The sequence below is a fragment of the Cynocephalus volans genome, chromosome 13 (assembly GCF_027409185.1).
Source record: "Cynocephalus volans isolate mCynVol1 chromosome 13, mCynVol1.pri, whole genome shotgun sequence".
In the NCBI taxonomy this organism is placed as follows: Eukaryota; Metazoa; Chordata; class Mammalia; order Dermoptera; family Cynocephalidae; genus Cynocephalus; species Cynocephalus volans.
Window position 1 is genome coordinate 14,258,520 of NC_084472.1, and position 21,789 is coordinate 14,280,308.

Here is a 21,789-nt window from a genome sequence, read left to right on the forward strand (position 1 = left end):
AGCTATATTATGAAATACAGACTCAAATTAGAGACCAAGTCTGACTTATTTTCCTAAAACCAAATTAGACAAGATTAGAACAGTGCCCAAATAAGAGAAAGCAAATTTCTAATTGGATGGTAATTAGGAAATATGCTGCGCACTAATCAATTAAACTCAAATCAGTCTGCCAAACATGGAAGCAATGGGACTAAAATAAATGTGACGAGCTCTATTGCCTCTATTGTGTATGACTGGGGTATTTTTGTTTATTTTCTCTTATAAAATTTATCTTTGGGAAATAAACTGCAATAACGATAAACTGGCTAAAGGAAGTTGTTCGTATTCTCTAACAGAAAATAAAAATAAGAAGGAAATCACATATTAATAATTTTGTACATTTCCCAAGCATATATATCAAGTTGCCTATAATAAGATTTATTATAATAAGATCTTTTCTTAGATTTTTAGATAATCAAAACTAAGAGACTGAAAAAATTGAGAAAAAAGTCTCTCAAATGGAAAAACAGTGCATGCTACAATGATTTAAACCTGCTAGAGGGAGGTTGGAAAAAGCCAGCCCAATCTGAAGGCTAGCATCAGACATGAGTGGCAGGGACTGAACGTGTACCCTCAGTCACTGCTCTCACTGCCTCTGTGCGTCGCTGGGTTTCTCCCACTGCAGCATTTCTGGGTAAGGGGAAATGCTACCTCATGGTTTCAAAGGAAAAGAGAATGGTGCTATTTCAAGGGGGGCGAGGGAGGGAGGGAGGGAGGGAGGGAGTGTATGTGTGTAAAGAGAACAGTGCTATCTCAAGGGGAGGGGTGTGTGTGTGTGTGTGTGTGTGTGAGGGGTGTGTGTGTGCAATCATTTAAAACATTTAACTGTTTATTTAAAATCTGACTTCATGTAACTTCTACCTTAGTATCACTTTCTGTACATAAAAAAAGTTATGACAACCTGCCAATGACACGTTTCCAAGTAACTGAAAACAGCTATCCTGTCCCCTCCAAATCTTATTTTTTCCACACTCAACACATCCTATTTCTATAATCTTCCCTCATGAGAATGCTTCCAGATCATTCACCATCCTATAATTCTCCGCTGAATAAGCTCAAGTCAGAGTTCATGGTTCTCATCATTATTAAACAGCTCCCATTTATTAAGAATATGCTACATCCCAGAGAGTGTTTAAATAAATTATTTGCTTGAATCTCCTCAATAATGCCTTTTTGAGGGAAGTATTTGCACATCCATTTTTGTTGAGAAAAACCAAGGCTCAGTAAATTTAGGGAAGTTCCTCCAAATCACATGGGTTACAGGATGACAAGTCCATTAGCCCGTGCCTGTCTGGTGGCTTTGGAGCGCTTATCACATGTGCATGAAACACAGCCCTGCAGATGGAATCTGTCCAGCCTTCTGCAGACCAAACACTACACCTCCACAGAAGCAGTCTGTGATTCCATGAATGGTTTTGACAGTTACACCGCACTGCTGGTTCGTGTTGACTTTGTAATCAACTTCAACCTGGAAATGAGTTTGACTCAGACTAAGTCTGCCTCTCCCTCCAAACACATTTCTATTTTGTACTTGATCTTTTCTGATAGAGTGAATTTTTACCTCCATTCCTGCTAAATATCAGCTTGTCGGCTTTGCTGCAGCCTCCCACACTCTCCACTTCATAATAAAACTGGACTCTGACATTTGGTTATTAGTCTTTTTTAAAGCTTTGCGTTGCTTAAAAACTGTTCAGCTCTGCTTTCATGCCTTCATCCAAGTCCTCGATAAAAACTCAGTTCAGAAGAGAGTGCAGACTGAAGGACATCTTCCCTATGGCAATGCTTTTCGATCTGTTTACCTATTATGCCCCGTGTGCACCCTAACAGCAAGCTTTACTTTCCATAGTTTATATAAAAAATAACAGGCATTTCAAATAGGCTTTTTCAAATAGCATCTCATTGCCACCTTGAAAACCACACCACTGACTTAGAATCCTTTTTTCTTATTCAGCCAATCATCTTCAAATAAATCCGCAGAACTTGAACGTGTCCAAACTTCTCCATCTTCTTTACAAAGGTGTCAGCAGTAAACACATATTTCCTACTACCACTATCTGCTGTGAAACTGGAAATATTCTGCTGGCAATGGTTTTTATATCCCAGAAAAATGTTACTCTTAAGAATCTGTCAAATTTATAAAAATACTTAATTATGAAGGAAAATAACTGACCAACATTGCTATGCCACTCAAAATGTTCACAGCGATATTAAAAGTAACACTGAATCGCATCCAAAGTTAATTGCAAAACAAAAACTCTGTACTCAAAACCACAGTGAGTATCTATAATGAATCTGAAGCATGGATATAAATTCAATTTGGCAAAATGATCAACACTGTGAACCTTGGTCACTCCTGAAGCATGATCCTCCCAACATGAAACACTGCAAACTTTCTTCAAGACTCTTCGTTAGAAAACTCTGGTAGCCATGACTAGAAGGTTCCCAGGTAACCTTATTTGTTCCATTTTATAAATGCAACCAACAGAAAGACTCTCCTCAAAGTTAAGGAAAAAACCTTCTATTGACTTAGATCAATTTTTTCCAGAAAGTGAGTCTATACTGGAAAAATACAATCTTTCTCAAGTTTACAAAAGTCTTTTATTCTTCATAGTAAGACCTAGCTAGAAATACATTATTGGGCTCCTCATTTCCAGACTTCTATCTAAATCAATAATTGAACACTTTGGTCTAAGAAATTAGCCAAAATCAAAGCCAGCAAAATGCAAGGGATGTATCTGTGTGTGGAAACCTTACAGCATCCTTGGAACTCCCTGCGGCAGCCCATCTATGTTTGTAAAGCTACTGGATGACTAAAATGTTCTATAAATTAGTATATGACAGACCAAATAACTGTTCACGTAAGAGTTTATTTACAAATATATCATTTTCTATGTTCCTGTAATCTGTAATAATTTAGTAACCCACCCCTCATCCCCACCCTAAACAAATCCAACATGAAATGGATTTGAATCTTCTGTCACAAAAAAAGCACTAGGTGCACAGGTGCATCACACAAAATGTAATGGGAAGGACACAGGGGTTGTAAGACAAAGTAAGCAGAGACGAGTGAGCAGGGAAGGTAGGAAACCAGGTGGGGCTTGGTGCTGGCTGTGCTGAGGCAAGAAGAGTAGAAATGCGTGACCACACACTCATGCACTGCCTGTGGTGCCTAGAAAAGTCTCAGCACCACCTGAAGAAGGGGAATTATGGAAGCATGTGCTGGGAGGGGCTGGCTTGCAGAAATGTGTGATGTCCCTCCCTCTGTGACAAGGGCAGGGGCTGGAGGCAAGAAGCATGAGCTCTTTCACTGAACATGTTAAAGCTGTAATGGAATCACCTTGCTAAGAGAGCGAGTGCTCCTCTTGGTGCACACACAGACCTGCCCCTACAGTTTGAGCTCCTGCCCTGCATGGATTCTCCACGATGCTCGGAGAAGGCAACAATCATCCATCTCCATGGCTACCGATGGGCTGTATTATTTTCATCTGCTACTTTGGCCTTGCTAAACATCTGTGACAAAAGTCATTCAACTGCCCCTTCTCTGAGAGGCCTCTTAGTTTTCTTTTCAAAAAAGAGCAAAGAGTAGTAAACACTTTTACACTAAAGCTACAACACCTACCATGATGTGAACTGTAAAAATTACTCATTCCCTGAGCAAGAAAAGGACACGGACATTTCAAATTATCCCACTGCCCCTATGTACAGAATTTTTAAGTTTCTACCAAGAACAAGTGACTTGGCCATGAATTATGCAAATAGAAAGGATAAAATTCATTTAAATAATAGCTCATAGCTAGGATATTAAAGAAAAGTTGATTTTTAAAGGCTTCAGATTTCATCCTTTTTTAATGTAAGATCACATTTTACTTTTGATTATAACATTGTAGGACACTGTACATATTTTTAGTAAGTTGATCCCTAGTTAAAGACTTTGGAAATAATTTTGTATTTAGAGACTGGGTCTGAATAATTTTCCAGAGTTCTGGGAAAATAAAGAAGCATCTGGTATGTTTTATACCAACCTTCCTCACCTCACAATATCTAGGACAAAAAAGTTTTAAAATATACTCTTACCTCCACATCACAGATATATTCTGACCCATCCAGAAGTATCACTTTGCACTGCATGCTTTTAGGCTTTTTGACAATCTTTAATGGAGAGCGAGACAGTTTACTGCTAGATGATTTCTGAGAAAGCTTATCGTCTTCTAATTGCTGATACTCGAGCTGTTTTGCAGCTCTGGCAGCAAGATCCCGTTCCTTGTCAGTGACCTGTGAAGACAAAACAATGACCAGTTTTCACTGCAAGACAGGAAGTAAATATTGCATTACTCAGGCAATAGCACACCACTTTGGAAACGGGCTGCTTTGCTATTTCCTAGAGGATGAGAGATGCTGGAATTAGGAATGATTATACACATACCTATATTTATAATGCTAAGTTTCACCTAAATAACTTTTGCCAATTAAATGTACCAATAGGGTCTTATTTCAGTTTGACTCCAGGATGTAATTTAGAAGCACTGAGTTGGGAAATACCATCATCAAGATTTCACTAAGCAAAGAAAAAGAAATGGACTCCTGACTTTTTAAAAAGGCACTGGATAATACAAGCCTCTAAAATAAACCACCTAGATTTTATCTTATGTACTCTATTTTCTTAATTCACTATATTCCATGACTTATTACAACTGCCCCATCCAAATATATAAAAGGTATCTTATAAACCCTACGGTCTAGAGGGTTTCAAATGTCAATCTTTTGAGGAATGTTAAACTGTTAAAATATTTGATTTAGCTCTAAATCAATTCAACGAAGTCAGAAGCACTGAAATTCATCACAAAGTAATCCCCTATGTCTGTTTCCTTTCATTGTAATGAGTCAGTATAAGAAGAAATCAAATCTGTCCAAAAGCTTTAATCTGCTTTCAAATCACAACAGACTAGTCCAGGCTACACTCAAAACTGCAGAAGACATCCTATATAACAATAAAATTCTCCCCTGAACCAATCCCCGTGGAAATCTCTGTGTGCTCTTTCCACACCCCTCCTCTGTCTAATAAATGACCATCAGTGGTAGTAATACAAATTCAACCTCTAGGCCAGACTACCATTTCCACTAGTCTGCAAGTATACACAGTCCAAAGAAAGCTTAGGTACCAAATCAGTTTAGGCTCCTTGAAATAGCATAAAATTTCCTCCCTCATGAACATACTGTCAGCATGGTACTAAAAGAATAAAGGCTTGAGCATAGGTTTAATCATTTCAGTGTTTCTTTCCTATTAGACTTTACAATTTTACATCACTCTACTATAATCACAAAGTTATTTTTAGTGTATTTAATCTGTATTTTAATTTAGATGTCTGCTTTTTTGGCATTTTCTATCTTGTTTTCCATCAGAAGATTGCTAATATAGTCCTTTCTTTCACTACTTTGCCTAGGATTCAAAGCAAAGTCTTGAGACGTTCTTAAGAATAGAAAGAGACCAATCTGCTGGGCTTACAAAAGGAAATCAAGAAAAAACCAAACAACATTTCAAAGGCCAAAATAGTTGAGAAGGCAAGCTTCAGCTAAAACAAGTAAATAAACTAAAGAAAAACTGCTCTGGCAACTCAGACCTACTTTTTTAACTGTTGGTCTTTCCATATCAAAGCATTAAAATAATAAGTGTAAGAAAATCATAAAACTGTCATTAATTTTGGCCTTGGGTAGGGATATAGTTTGGATGTGTTTGTCCCCCCAACTTTTGTCCCCCTAAAGCTCATGTTGAAATCTAATCCCCAAGGTCACAGTGTTGGTAGCTGTTTGGGGGGGATTGTGAGGGGTGGGGGGTCCCTCATGAACAGACTAATGCCCTCCCTGGGGGTTTGGGGTAGATAGTGACTGAGTTTTAGCTCTACTAGTTCCGTCAAAAGCTGGTTGTCTAAAGGAGGCTGGCACCTCCCCACCCTCCCTCTCTTGTTTACTCTCACAATGTGGTCTTTCTCCCTATACCTGCTGGCTGTCTGCTGCATCCCACCATGAGGCCCATCCAGATGCAGCTGTCCCAGAATCATGTGCCAAATAAACCTTTTTGTTTTTTTTTTTTTATAAATTACCCAGTCTCAGGTATTCTGTTATAACAACACAATAACAGACTAATACGGGTAGTTTAAGGAGAAGTTTGGTAATCTTGGAAGTGTCTATCAACAACCAAAAAACATATTTGTCAAGTGCTTTATAATTTACACAACACTTTTGCACATTTAATCTACACTTTCATCTCATCATAGGCAAGGTCAATAGATTTGTTAAAATTAAATTTTAACATTTGTTAAATTTAAATTTTATCTGGAATCAACCTTTTCTATGTATTAGGAAAGATGAAATTTTATTTTTCCTCTACTAAAATAAAAATATCTGTATGAAAATAAACTTTGTGGGTTACTTAAACAGGTAAACTCCAGGGGCATCTTAAACCACTATCAAGGGATGGGCCTTGTTCCTGGGAACACTGCAAACAAGAGCTCGTCACTGAGGTTCCTATGCACATTTCTAAAACAACTTTAATTGTTCTAGGTTCTAGAAGAGCTGACCAAGTACCTCAAATGAAATGTCAATCGTAGTCACAGAATGCATTATAATTTAAAAATATCAGTATCAATCATTTTAGCAAATCCTCAATCTCACTTAATCCTCACAGCAGCTCTGTGACACAGGTATCACAACCCTCATCTGCAGATGAGGAGACACACAGAGAGCCTAAGAAACTTTCTCAAGGTCACAAAATTAGTAAACTGGAATTCAAGTGCGGCCAAACCCATGCTTTCATCATCACTTTATAAAACATACTTCATCTTACTTCCAACATAATGGCCTTCTAATATGAATCAAATAATTTTGTGGAAGTACCTTAGAAATTATCTTTTCTGAATGCTTCATTTTGTAGATGAAGAAGCTAAAGCCTCAGGGCTGGGATGATTTCTCTGAGGATGGTAAAATAACTACGGGGAGAGACAGGACTAATGGACTAATGTCGGTCTCTGCCCTTTGCAGCCAGTCACCTCTCCTTCTAATGGCTTAGTATCACTTCTCTTATTTCATTCAGATACCTGACTGCAGAAGATAAAGAAAGGGTGTGTATGCATATGTAATCATGTCTCAGTATAGATATTCATATTTTCTGTAATTACTTCCTATTTTCATGCTATTTCATTTCCGAGTGAAAAGGGAAAAAATGTGGAAAAGCAAAACAGTCTAGTAATTTTAAATTTTGAAGATTAAAACAAACAAAAAACCCAAACACTACCATCACCACTACTCCACAAAAAGAAAAGGTAGAGAAAAACCATGACTACAGCAGCTCCTTAGATTTTGTTTACCAAGCTGGGATGGTATCTCCCAGCTCTCCATCACAAAGCCTCTGAGATCAGCACAGTATCTATTTATAGAGTAAAAATAAATGTTATTATTAATATTGTTTAAAAACAGAACTTGCAAATGCCAGGGGAAAACAAATAATCTGGTTATAAACATACAGTCTAATGTTAGTGTTGTGACTTCCAAAGATATTCATTAATATGGTGATTTCATGTCTCCTCTCTAAATATCTTTGAGAATTTCTACCTTGACACATACACTTCCAACCTATAAAAGCTCAATCCCTTGTAGGGATTCTGGATTGCTTTACCACATACAAGCTGGTACTCTAAAACACATTAATTCCAAGTTTTAAGTTTTACGACAGAAGAAATTTAAACATGGACTCACTCAAGGCCCAGGGATAAAGCATACTTGGTTTTTTTGTATGGAAACTTTTAAAAGAAATACATCACTCATGACAATTCAAACACCTACAGGGAATAGAGTTGACAACACAGATGCACATAGGAGAGCAAAAGAGACCTGCCTGAAAATCCACTAAATGTTGATGAAAATATTAGGGTCAGAGTGATGCTTGAGAAAATCAAAATAGCCCTAACCCCTAGGCTTGAAATAAAGAACAACCAAAGCATAACTAAAGCTGTCAGTCTGCTGTCTATCCTTCCTCTAAATCCACATATGACCCATAATCTCCAGTCCGGATTTCAGTGTGAGTTTAAGTGTTTTAATTAAATGAAAGAGTTACCAAGCAAGGTTGAAAAAAATGTCATTCACTGGAAGCCTTAAAATAGCATACATTGTCATCTGCCTAAGGCCACAAGGGCAAAGCAGATGACCCCTCCTGGTTGCCTCTAGTCCTGGGAGACCGCAGTTCACGCAGACCCTGGAAAAGCTCCGCAAACGTTCACGGGCCAGCGCGTGCGGGGCTCACCTCCCTCCGCACCGGGGTGCTGTGCGCCGCGGCCTCGAACTGCTCCAGGGCCTGGCGCTGCTCCTCGGCACCGGGCGGCTCCGGCTCCGGCCCCGGCTGCGGCCCCGGCTGCGGCCCCGCTCGCCCCTGCGGACCCGCCGCCTCCTGGGGCTCGGCCTCCTGCTCCGGCTTGGATTCCGAGTCTGATCCAGATTCGGTCGTCATGGTTGATTGTTCTGCAAGAAAAAAGGCAAGAAAGCTCGGATGCTAAGCGTGAGAGGCTAGGGAACCACAGGAGCGAGGGAGAGATTCCACCTGTGAAACACTTCTATTCCACACACCTAACAAACGACTTGTCAAACATGCAACGAAGACGGGTGCCCAGCAGGAGTTCAAAATCAACACTGAGCCAGGAGTAAAAGTTGATTTGTAATGATCACAGGTTTCATTCCTATTAGATCTCTGTCACTGATCATCGTAAAATGACGTTAAAGGAATGTCATAATAATTACATTACATTTAATTTCAGAAAAATACATTTGCTGCATCAGCTGAGCATATATTTTAATCCCTGGGAAGGATGATCTAATAACGAAGCAGACATTCGTTCTTATTTCTCTCCCTCTTCCTTTCTCTACACAGGGGCCCTCTTGACCCCTGAATCTATGGATTCTTCCAGGAACAAATGCTTTTGCCATGTGATTTCTCCTAGTTCTGTTATTGCCCTCTAAATGAGCGACCACACTAGAACAGAGGCTTCTTCAGGGGCATGATATCTGTCCTGTACTGGACAAGCACTGGCCACAACTGGGAGGGCCTGGGCAGCATCGCCTCTCCCTTCCTCCCAAGTTAACTCTCGTCACCTAAGGAACTCAAGCAATATATCTTAAAGCATAATAACCTGCGGATGCATCCTAAGAAAAAGACCTTCTAAAATATAACCACCTCCTTCTAATGGTTTGCTAGTCAGGATACTTAAGTATTTGGTGCCTTGGTATCCAGATGTGCCAAATGAGGAAACCAAACATGATCATATCTACAGAACTTATTTCCTGCTGTTACTTTCCCCCCTACTAATAGATATGCTGCTGTGTTTTAAAGTAGTTTCGCTCTAAGCAGCAAGAGCTGCCATGCCAAGTAGAGATCGTGTCATCTTAAGTAATTTCTTATCTTAGGTATGTGGGGTAAGTATCTCAGAAACAAATATCTCAGATTGTCATATAATATTTATTCCTAATTCTAATCTTATGGTAAAAACATCATGAGCAAAGGGCTAGTAATACTTTAAGCAAATGATATACCCATTAGTATACTATACAATTATGCAAAATAAAACTAGTAACTCTATAGTAAAACCAACATCTAGTTCTTATCTTCACAATACACATTGGAATATGCTTAATAATTTAAAGATGAAGGGAACATTACAAATACTAAACTATGTTGTAAACTAAGTGCTATAAGTGTGCTTTCTATTTAGGGTTACTTTTCACAATCATCAGATATTCTCTGTGTTGAATAAAAGACATGTCAACTTGGCATGTGCTCAGCTGGCCAAAGCATATGTAAATATCAAGTCCATATACAGAGAAAGATAGTGATCTAAATAAAATGAACAAATTCTCTTTTTTCCTCTTATAATACATTTTAGATTTTCAAGCAAATCTTGAAAGTAAATATTAAATTTTCTTTTGTATGTTTATCCTGGAAAATGGTATGAGTATACAGAAAACAGCAGAGGAGGAAGGCAGGCAGTGCACTGTGGAAGTCAGAGCCTACAGTTAAATTCTACCTTTTGGAAGGAAGGGAATTAGTTCTAATAGCCAATTCAACTCACCAAACACTGAGCACCAAATATAAGCCAAGCACTGCTTATGGTTTAGAAACAGATTAATACGTTGTAACCACCCTCCCCACCCCAAGGAGCTCATAGTCTGTGGTAGAAATAGACTCTCCCCAGATCCCGTCTTCCTTTAGTAACTCAGCTTCCAGCTTCAGCAGGTACTCCTTCACCCAACTAGAGTCTACGACAGGTTGTGCCCATGTGATTAAGTCTGGGCCAATGAGGCAACAGGAAAAAGGTCTTCAATGTTTAAGTTATCTTCATAAAGACAAAGCCATTTGCCCTAGATTTTCCTTTCCCATTGGCCAGAAAATAACAACAGACATGGTTGTCTTCGAACTTAGTCATGGATGTCTCACATTCAGGAGGATGTCAGAGCTGCCCCCTCCAGCCTGGGTCCCTGGATGACCTCATGGAATGAAGACCACCTGATCTGGACTGTTACATGAGGCAGAAGTCAACTTCTGTCTTGTCTGAATCTTAGTATACTAGCCCACACCCAATGCAATACACATTCTATAGACTAAAATTCTACCAAAAAATAGATCACACTCCAGTGGTTCCCCTCTCACAAAAATAAAGTAGCTTTCCCTTGATTTCACTCACATCCTGCATCAGCTGCTATCATGTTTCTCTGCTTTCCACTCAAGACAGCTTCTCAAGAACAGTAAATGTTGTTGACCTTTATTGTCTTCTATTTCTTTGCTTCCTATTTTCTCTGCAACCACCGCAGTCTGGCTTCCAACCCCAGAGCTCCATTGGGGTGGATCTCGTGGCCAGTGCGATAGACTATCCACTCTTGCCTGTTCTCCTCTCCTCTGACCTCTTGGCAGCCCCAAACCAGGGGATGAGAACTTCCTTGTCAACCCACTTCCCTCTCTTAGCATTCAGAACACACCACTCCCTCCTGCTTTCCTCCTATCTCTCTGTCTCTTCCTTATTCTATTTTACAGGTGACTCCTCTCTCCAACCTCTAAATGTGGTCATATCCCAGAAAACTCAATTTTGGGCTCTCTTCTCTCTTTACATTTCCTCCCCAGCTTTGACAATCCTTTCCCAGGGCTTTAAATACTTCCTATTAGCCAATGGCTCCCACGTTCATGTCTCTAGTTCAAAACTCTGTTCTGAGCTTTAGAGCTAGTATCCAACTATCCACTTGACATTCCACACTATGCCTCCCGGGTTGATTTTTCTCCTCAAACCTGTTCCTCCCCTTCCTCATCTTCTTCAATAAATGGCAATGCCATTCCTTCAAGCCTGAATTCCAGAAGTCACCCCTGACACTTTTCCCCCCTTACCTTCCTTATCTAATATGCAACAGAAAGTTTTCCTGGTTCTATTTCCAAAATGTATCTTGAATTGGCCCCTTGCCATTACACGAGCCACCATCATTTCTTTCTTGAACTCTTTCTCTAACCTCCAACTGGGTCTTTCCTGCCTCCATTCCTGCTCACCTCTGTCTATTCTGTCTAATCTTCATAAAACATAAGTCCAGTCATATCACTCTCTGCTGAAAACCTTTTAATAGCTTCCCAATGCACTTTAAGAAAAGTCTACTCTTAATTACCAAGGCCTACAAGGCTATGCCTAGGTCGTGACATCCTATCCAGTAGCCACTGCCTGTCCCTCTGTCCCACTATGATCCAGCTACAATTGTCTCCTTTTAGTTTCTAAACCACTCAAACTTTTCTGCCTCACAATTTTTGAGACAAGCTGAGGACATTCTTCTCTCTGCTCATCAGTGGCCAACTTCTCAAGTATGGCTGAGAGTGGCTTTCCCTGATTACACAGTTACTCGAGCTGTGCCTTACTGTTTCCTTCCTACGATTATCAAATTTTATAATTATCCTCCACTCCCCTAACCTCCTTCCCATGTTTTCAAGGGTGGAAACCATGTCTTTTTATACCCAATAGACCCCAGTACCAACAAAGTACCTAGAACATACTATTTCAATAATTATCTGATTAATAACTAAATAGCAAAATCAACCTCATTTATGACCATATATATATTTAACAGTATAATAACTCTTCCTTATAGTCTTTAACCTTTGTAAAATTTCTCAAGTGGGTAAGTAGTACATATTTCCATGTTTAATAGCTGAGAAAAGAGAACTCAGTTATATGTTTTAGAACTTAAGACCCTACAAGGTAAAAGGAACACTATTAGTCTGTTCACAGTCTAATGCTTTTTACCAGTAGAAGAAAAGGCTTCTTATAGACACAAAAGAACAGATTCAGGTGATTTACAGAAACTCTATAAAAAATAACTAGTTACTAAATCATGAATATAAAAAAGTAAAACATAAATGACTACCAGAAAAAGCATTTTTAAAAAAGATGCTCAATTTTTCCTATGGCTAGACAGTTCTTGCATATGAATCATTTTCTTATTAAAATTTTGGATATCATCAATATCTTCTTACTATTTTTTATGAACATCATACTTAAGATTCTCTGTTGCTATTATTATGAGTGGCTCAGCAAATCACAGTTATAACTTAATAATCAGATGTTAAAACTGTTATAGAAATGAAAAACTAGAATCTTATTTCAGCATATAAATGTTTCCATTCATTTCTCTTTAAAATCCAGGTATAATCTTTATAGGTATAATACATGGAAATAATCAGCAGCAAGTAAGTTGCCATATATGATGCTGGGTAAATAATTGTTTTAGTCCCCTGCTTCCTCTTCTCTAAGATGAAGGGCTCAGACATTAAGACTAAGGTATCCTCTCTGATGAATGAAGTAAGGCGGGCATGGGCGTGGGGGCGGGCAGGCAGGCAGTGAAGGCAGAAACTTGCAGATCTTTCTATCTAAGCCAACAAGTCTGTTGCCTCGTTCATGGTCTTCTTTCAACTTCCTTACTACTTATTAAACACAGGAGTTTTAACACAAACACAGTTGTATGCACCTCTCATATCAATGCACTTAAACTTTTAGTTAAAAAATTGTCAAAATAGGAATCTCTCCAAACACATGCCATTAGTCCCTGAACTCACTATACATGAAACAGAAGGGAAAAATTAGTAAGGGAATTTTGAATTCAATGTCATAATTCCAGTCACGAAACCATTTTGTATCTGCTTTTGTCTTTAATTCCAAAATTCATCTCCAACGCAGAGAGCCAGCTGTAGACAGGCTGAATAAAAACACAAAATGGATAGAACTGAACATCCACTTATCAACTATTTAAATAATAAAATAACCTGTCATTATTTTTTACCTATGAATATACCATATAATATCTTACCTGTCATACATCATGTAAATCATAGAACCTCAAACCTTAAAATATTTCCTAGGTGTATTATTTTTCCAGCACTAATGAATGAAAATCATTGCTGTTTTTTGACTAATTTTAATAAAATAAAACTTTCATGGCTACTGAGAGAGTAAAGTAGTAAAACTTAAAAATATAAGATTTTTTAATTCTGAAATCTCACTAGAATCAATATCTCATTCCACATTTCTGAAAGGGCATAAGCTCATATTGTACCTACAAACTGAACATCCATATGCAGAAGAATAAAACTAGACCCCTAACTCTCACCATATACCAAAATCAACTCAACATGGATTAAAGACTAAAATGTAAGACCCGAAACTAAAAAACTAAACTTTTAGAAGAAAACAAAGGGCAAACACTTCAGGACACAGGTCTGGGGCAAAGACTTTATGAATACTTTGGTAGCACAGGGAACAAAGGCAAAAATTAACAAATAGGATCATATCAAACTAAAAAGCTTCTGTACAGCAAAGGAAACAATCAACAGAGCAAAAAGACAACCTGCAGAATGAGGGAAAATATTTGCAAACTATGTATCCCACAAGGGATTAACATGCAGATTATACAAAGAACTCTAACAATTCAATTTTTAAAAAATAATCTGATTAGAAAATGAATAGACATTTTTCAAAAGAATACATACAAATGGCCAGTGAAAAAACGCTCAACATCACAAGTTATCAGAGAAATGCAAATCAAAACCAGAATGAGATATCATCTCACCCCAGTTAGGATGGCTATCATCAAAAAGACAGAAAATAACAAATGCTGGCGAGGATGCAGAGAAAGGGGAACATTTATACATTGTTGGTGGGACTGTAAATTATTGCAGCCATCATGGAAAACAGTATGGAGATTTCTCAAACAACTACACATAGAAATACCATCTGATCCAGCAATCCCACTACTGGATATGTATACAAAGGAATGGAGACCAACAAGTTGAAGGGACACCTGCACTCAGTTCACAACAAAGTACTGTGTGTCTTTGAAAAGCTAGTCAAGATGATGTTGGATGTTCCTAACACAAGGAAGTGACAAATGTTTGTTTGAGGTGATGGATATACTAAGCACCCTAATACGATCATTGCACACAGTATGAATGTACCCAAATATCATTTTGTACTCCATAAATATATACAATTATCATTGGTCAATTAAGAAAAATAAATTAAAAAGAGGTAAAAAAAAAAAAGAAATAGAAAGTAAAACAGTGGTAACTAGAGGCAGGGAAAGGGAGGGGGCGGAGGGGGCCTGGGAAAGGTTGGTAGACAGGTACAAAGTTACAAAGGTACAGTTAGATAGGAAGAATAAGTTTTGGTGCCCTAGGGTGACAACAGCTAGTAATATTGTATCATATATTTCAAGATAGCCAGAAAAGAGGAACTTGAATGTTATAACCACAAAGAAATGATAAATGTTTAGGTGACAGATATGCTAACTATTCTGATAAGATCATTATACAATAAATGCATGTATTGAAACAAAAATGATACCCCACAAACATGTACAAAGAAAAAAATAAAATTAAGTAATTTTAAAAAAGATCAGATGAACATACTGTGTGAGATTATGTGGTCTGCCAGAGTTGGCATGTGAGAGGGTCATGGAGAGTGACTGATGAGAGGTAACAAATGAGTGCCAGGCAGATGTCAGGTACTTTGAGGCCACCTGATGCTTACACAGAGATCACTCTGGCAGCCACGAAGATGACTGACATCAGAAAGCATCAGCTAGACTTTTCTATTATTTCAGCTCAAAATTAGACCAAGGTAATAGACTAAATAGGGCTTGATGGGGCAGCAATGGACCAGTTCTTCCACAAAGTACAAAGCAGTGGAATTCAAGACTGGTTATTATTAAATATCTTCAAAAAGTTGACTATAAAGAGTTGAGACACTGTTTGTGACCAACGTCAGTGACAATTCTGATAGTTTTTTCAAATAAGCTTTTTGGCCACACTAAGTTCAAATCTCATACTCCAATAAACCAATTCCTGACTTTTTAAGATTATTTAAGAAGCAGAAAGTTGGAATTCTTATAAAGACATAATCATCCAAACATTTTCTCACAATGACCCTGTAAACTTGCAAAGCATCACCAAGATCCATCAGTATGGAGACAAAGACTTCGTAACAGCACTGCCCATCTACATTTCAGTGCTGGGAACTTAAAACATTAAACAAGACACAGAAAAAATAAGGCCACACTCCTCTGCTTCAGGTAATGTGCATTCTGACAGGTAACTCTGAGTAGCAAACAGATCACAACACCCAGGTGTGAGAACTCAGCCCAGATAAGGGAGCTTTCAACAAGTCTGTGGGGGCAGGAAGGGTTTCCAGGGGAAATACCACTTGTTTGATGGAAAAATAATCACTAACCTTCAAGTCCCAAATTGGATGACTAATTATAAACTTCAGATACAAAAGCCTCAGGCTACTTCAAAAAAGAAAAAGCAAATCAGGGATAAATAAAAGTGCAGGGAGGCAGCGTGATGGGGCAGGAGGGGTGAGCCAGCCAGGAGAAGAGGGGCTCTGGGCCCACCTCTGCTGCAGGCTCTATGACCTCAATGGAATACGGCTTGCTTTTCTGTTCTAAAATTCTGAAATTCTAGGATTCCGGAGAACCAAAGACACTTGTATTAACAACATGAAATCTAGAGAAATTGTGTCCTCTAGGTGAAGACAGATACTAACCGATCCTACTGACTTGGCCCAAGGGTGGGAAGCTCCCAGGGCAGAGAGTCGCCAGCAGTCCAGTAGGAAGGCCAAGCTCTGTCACCAATGCATGGGCCAGGCTGACAGTCTCATTAACTATCTGCGTCTATTATGGCTTAATTTAGTTCACTGAAGCAATACTTTATCCAGACAATGTGGAAAGTTGAAAACATTTCATTTCCTTAATAGACTGGAAAAATCTGGTTTATTTTCAGTAAGTTTTCAGCTTTTTGTTTTAAGTTCAAAAATTTTTAGATCTATGTGTGAGCAGAAAAATTAACAAATGCATTTTAGAATATATATATTGATATGGTGACTGTGTAAGCATCCACCTTATCAATATATTTAATATTTCCAAATCCAACTGGTGCCAAATACCAGGTTGGAAATTTCTTTATACTTCTGAAACACTGAGAATCTTTGTTCCCACAAGCCCTCCAAGTACATTTCAATAAACACAAGGAACTCTCTCCCCCACTAGAAGAAGCGGGCTGTGTTAGTGAGGATTTTAATAGAGTTTGGTGACAGTATTAACAAGAGAGGCAGGATTCCCGAGGTAGCAAAACTACTTGCAAATTACGTCTGCTGAGGGAATGGCAGAAGAACCTATTCAAATTCTGTTCTAGGACCTTTGTTTGCACTGTGAACACTGCTAAAGCAAGGAAGGTCCCAGAACAGGATTCCTGAACTTGAGCAGTTTGGTAAGGAAGGCCTAAGGATCTGAGAGTTTGTGTTGCTATTTTAAAGAAAGTGTATGTTCAGCAATGTCGTGGCTACACACACTAGCAAGGCTTCTCTGCTTTGGGTTGGAATCTTATCAGTTAAGATAATAAACACTGGTTACATCATTGCTTCATTAATATTCTCCTTTTGCTCAACCAACATTTCCCGAACAGCTGTTCCAAGCCTGGGGAAACACTAGATAAAGAGGAACAAGGTCTCTGCTCTACTGCAGGCTACAGTCTACTTGAAGGAGAAAAAGAAATAAAAATATCAGCTATAGATAGATGTTATTAAACAGTCTGGTTAAAGTAAGCGCGTGGCTGCTTTAGGTTGGGTGGTTAGGGAAAGCTTCTCTAACAAGGGGCATTTAAGCAATTCTGAGATCAGGAAGAGTCTGCCATGTGAGGATATGAGGGTTGGGATGATGCTTCCCAGAGAGACTACTGCCCAGGCTGTGAGGACGAAATGAGCTTGGTATGGTCAAGGAACAGGAAGGCCAGAGTAGCTGGAAGGCAGGAGGTGTGTGGGAAGAACAGTACATGAGGAAGCAGATGTGAGCAGGGGTCAGGTCCCAGTGGTCTTTATAAGCTGGTTTTTGAAGCTGGATCTTATTTTAAACACAATGGAGCATGGGTTTTACTGGCACTTTTAAAAGGCCACTTGGGAGGATCAAGATGGTGGAATAGATGGTCCCCAGAGTCACCCTCTCTCACAATCAACCAATTTACAACTGCTAAAAAGCAATGACAGCCAAGCTGGGGCCACTAGAGCTCAGAAGAAGAGGAGGAGAGACCTACAGAGTTCATGAAGGCAGGAGAAGCCACGATAAGAGAAAGAACAAACCACTCTGACCATTTCTAGCCCTGACCACTTCAAGGCTGGCCCTGGTGAGCATACAGAGCAAGAGCTGGCAAAAGCTGCTGCTGCGCCATTTGTAAGAAGTTGTTTGGAGTGGCAGGGGAGAAGAGGGCCCCCAGGCCAGCAAGACCACTAATAGGGCTCCCGTGGACTCACATAAAAGCCAGGGGACACAGACAACAAAAACAAGGAGCCACTCAGAGGTTCGTGAGTCATCCCAAGGGACCAGGGCATTGCCCATCCCATAGGAAGTGTTTGGAGTGTGGGTTGTGGGGAGACAGGCCCACCGGGGGAACACTGGGATACGGTATGTACAGCTGATCTGCCCCCCAATCAGCACAGGACCACTCAGTGGAGACTGGCCAGGAATAGAGAACTGCCGGGGGTGCAGTTTGCTGCAAAGTCTCAGGCCCAGACCAGAGTTCCCACACAACCCAGGTATACCAGACCTCACAAGACTGGGAAGTGCTTCCAAGGTCAACAATTAACCCCTGAGCTGCACAAAAAGCCTTCCCCAGGGAATCAGCAGCAAAGCAGCAATTTAGCTCAACCACAGAGCTCAAGTGATGGTTTCCACAGGAAGTGGAAGTAAGAAGTAAGCAAATGACAACAAATTAGTTCCAGTGCAGAGTTTAAGTGGTGGGAAAAGCAAATAATCCAACAAAGAACTGAAAGAGGACACAGAACACCCACAGATCAGAGACAAAGTTCTGATATTAACCAGTAAATGTTTAACACCACCAAAGAACACCTGTAAAACCTAGAAGGACCAGAAGCGCCCCCGGGCTCCTGAGTTGGGGTGGGAGGAGGGCTGAGGGCCTCGGCCACACCCTCCTGACATCCGCACCCAGCCCGGCGAGGACCACCGAGCTGCCACCAGAAAAGCTCTAGGCTCCCAAGTGGGGCAGTGTGGGGTGAGGGCCTCAGCCATGCCCCCTGACATCTGCATTCAGCCCAGTGATGACCACTAGCAGCTGCTGGAAGCCCCCTTGGCTCCCCTGCCAGAATGAGGGGGTTGCCACAGGCTTCAACCATGCCCCCTCCCTCCTTGCATTCTATTTCCTTCTCCCTATCCCTTTCCCTCTCCCCAAATGCTCTGCAACAACATCTTAGAATGTAGAAATAATAATAATGATAATTAAAAAAAAAAAAAAAGCCATTCAGGCTTCTAGAGGATGAGCAAGGGAGGGAGCAGAGAGCCAGCTACAGGTGATGGCAGCAGTCCAGGTAAGAGAAAATGCCTGGCAGTGCAGCAGGAAGGGAGGCAGCGGCAAGAGGTGCATCTACAGATGGAGCTGGTAGGCAAAAACCACTTACAAATGTTAGGTCTCTTAAAACACAGGGATGCCTAGAGATGAGAAGACTGTAAATAATGCCTTCTCCAATAGGACCTAAGGCAGGGATATCACCAGGGATATCACCAACAAACAAATGTCAAGTGTCAATCATTGTATTAGTCCGTTTTGTGTTGCTATAACAGAAATACCTGAGACTGGGTAATGTATAAAGAACAGAGGTTTATGTGGCTTACGATTCTGGGACAGGTGCATCTGGCATGGGCCTCAGGCTGCTTCTACTCATCGCAGAAAAGTGGCAGGCAGCCGGTGGGTATGAGCAGATCATAGGAAGAAAGGAAGCAAGAGAGAGGAAGAGTCTTTTTAAACAACCAGCTCTTGCGGGAACTAACAGAGCAAGAACTCACTCATTAATCCTCCCTCCCCCAGGGAGAGCAAGAATCCATTCATGAGGGATCTGCCCCCATGACTCAAACAGCTTCCAACACTGCCACATTGGGCATCAGACTTCCACACGAGTTTTGGTGGGGACAACATATCCAAACTCTATCATTCCACCCCTGGCCCCCCAAAATTCATGTTCCTCTCACATACAAATACAATCATTCCTTCCCAATGGTCCCAAAAGTCTTAGCTTGTTCCAGCACAACTTAAAAGTCCAGAGTCCAAAGTCTCATCTGAGACCAAAAGCAAAAGTCCTTCCAGCCATGAACCTGTAAAAATCAAAACCAAATTTATCTACTGCCAAGATACAGTGGTGGAACAGACATTGGGTACAAGTTCCCATTCCAAAAGGGAGGAATCGTCCAGAAGAAAGGAGAAACAGGGCCCAAACCAGTCCAAAACCCAGCAGGGCAGAAATTAAGTCTTAAAGCTCCAAAATAATATCCTTTGACTCCAAGTCCTGCATCCTGGGCACAATTGGGCATCTGGGCCCCCAAAGCATCAGGCAGCCTCATTCCCACAGCTCCACCAGGCATAGCCTTGCCTGCAGCTTTTTCAGACCTGTGTTGCATGTTACCAGTGTCCCTGCCTTGGCTCTACTAGACATTTCCCAAGTGGGGGCTCTTTGTGGTGGGTCTGACCCTACTTTTCTGCTCAGCATTGCTCTAGTAGATGGCCTCTGCTGCGGCAGGTCTCTGCCTGGGCCCCCAGGCTTTTCCATACATCCTCTGGAATCTGGGTGGACGCTGCCATGCCTCCACGGCTCTCATGTCCTGCCAGCCTGCAGACTTAACATGATGTGGACGCCACTGACGTTTCAGTCTTCTACTGTCCAGAGCTGCTGCATGAACTACACTTGGGGCTGCTCCCCAATGGCAGCTGCGCCCCAGGTCTGTCCTCCGAGACAACTCAGTCCTTTTAGGCCTCAGGGCCTGTGATGGGTGGGGCACCCTTCCAGACTTCTTGAATACCTCTAGGGCTTTTCTCTCATTGTCTTGGCTCTTAGCATCTTGCTGCCTCACCTATCAAACTAATGTCTTTAGCAACCAGTTCATCTGCTTCACCCTTGCCTTTTTCTTCTATGCTCTGGTCTGCTTCTCTACCACATGGCCAGGTTGCAAACTTCCACATCTTTACACTCTGCTTCCCTTTTAAATTCTGGCTTTACATCATGCCTTTGCCACCATAAATCAGAGTAGGCTGTTTAAAGTAACAATGCAGCTTCCTTAATGCTTTGCTGCTTGGAAATTTCTTCTGACAAATGCTCTGGTTCATAACTCTTAAGTCCTACTTTCCACAAAGTCCAAGGGCATGGACACAATGCAGCCAAGTTCCCTGCTATGGTGTAGCAAGGGTGATCTTTTGTCCAGTTCCTGATAAGTTCCTCATTTCTATCTGAGACCTCATCATCCGCATGGTCTTTACTGTCCACATTTCTATCAGCATTCTGGTCACAATCATTTAACCAATCTCTAAAATCTTCCAAACTTCCCCTCACCTTTTTGCCTTCTTTTAAGTCCTCCAAACTCCTCCAACCTTTGCCCATTACCCAGCTCCAAAGCTGCATCCACATTTTCAAGTATCTGTATAGCAACACTTCACTCTTTGGTATCAATTTTCTGTTTTAGTCCATTTTGTGTTGCTGTAACAGAAATATCTGAGACTGGGTAATATATAAAGAACAGAAGTTTATTTGGCTTATGATTCTGGGACAGCTGCATCTGGCATGGGCCTCAGGCTGCTTCTACTCATGGTGGAAAAGTGGCAGGCAGCCAGCGGGTACAAGCAGATTACATGGTGACAGGAAGCAAGAGAGAGGAAGAGAGGAAGAGAGAGAGAGAGAGAGAGAGAGAGAGAGAGAGGAGGTGCCAGGGTCTTTTAAAAACAACCAGCTCTTGCGGTAACTAACAGAGTGAGAACTCACTCATTACTCCCTCCTCCCCCAGGGAGAGCATTAATCCATTCATGAGGGATCCGCCCCCATGACTCAAACAGCTTCCAACACCGCTACATTGGGGATCAGATTTCCACATGAGTTTTGGTGGGGACAACACATCCAAACTCTATCAACCATTAATCCTCTATAATGGTTCCTCCATCACTTTTAACACAGGAAATCATTAGCAAACCCTCCGTCTCAACAATACTCTTAAAATCATTAAATTAATTTTTTTAATCCGTTCATCCATTGATGGGTATTTTGGTTGTTTCCATTTCCCAGCAATTGTAAATAATGGTGCAATGAACATGGGAATGAAAATTTTTTTTTTTACATACTGATTTCAATTTCTTTAGATTTATACCCA

General features: G+C 40.5%; 1 protein-coding gene across 2 annotated transcripts in view; it reads right to left on the reverse strand.

The window, feature by feature from the left end:
* The window catches only part of EPB41L3 (erythrocyte membrane protein band 4.1 like 3), a 138,768-nt gene that overhangs the window by 71,618 nt on the left and 45,361 nt on the right, over positions 1-21,789 (reverse strand). For both annotated transcript variants that reach the window (XM_063076787.1, XM_063076786.1), the window contains exons 2-3: positions 8,333-8,547; positions 4,114-4,311 (exon numbers count right to left, since the gene is read on the reverse strand). In XM_063076787.1, the coding sequence (XP_062932857.1) occupies positions 4,114-4,311; positions 8,333-8,536 (402 nt within the window). In that variant the 5' untranslated portion in view covers positions 8,537-8,547. The remainder of the gene's footprint in view (positions 1-4,113; positions 4,312-8,332; positions 8,548-21,789) is intronic.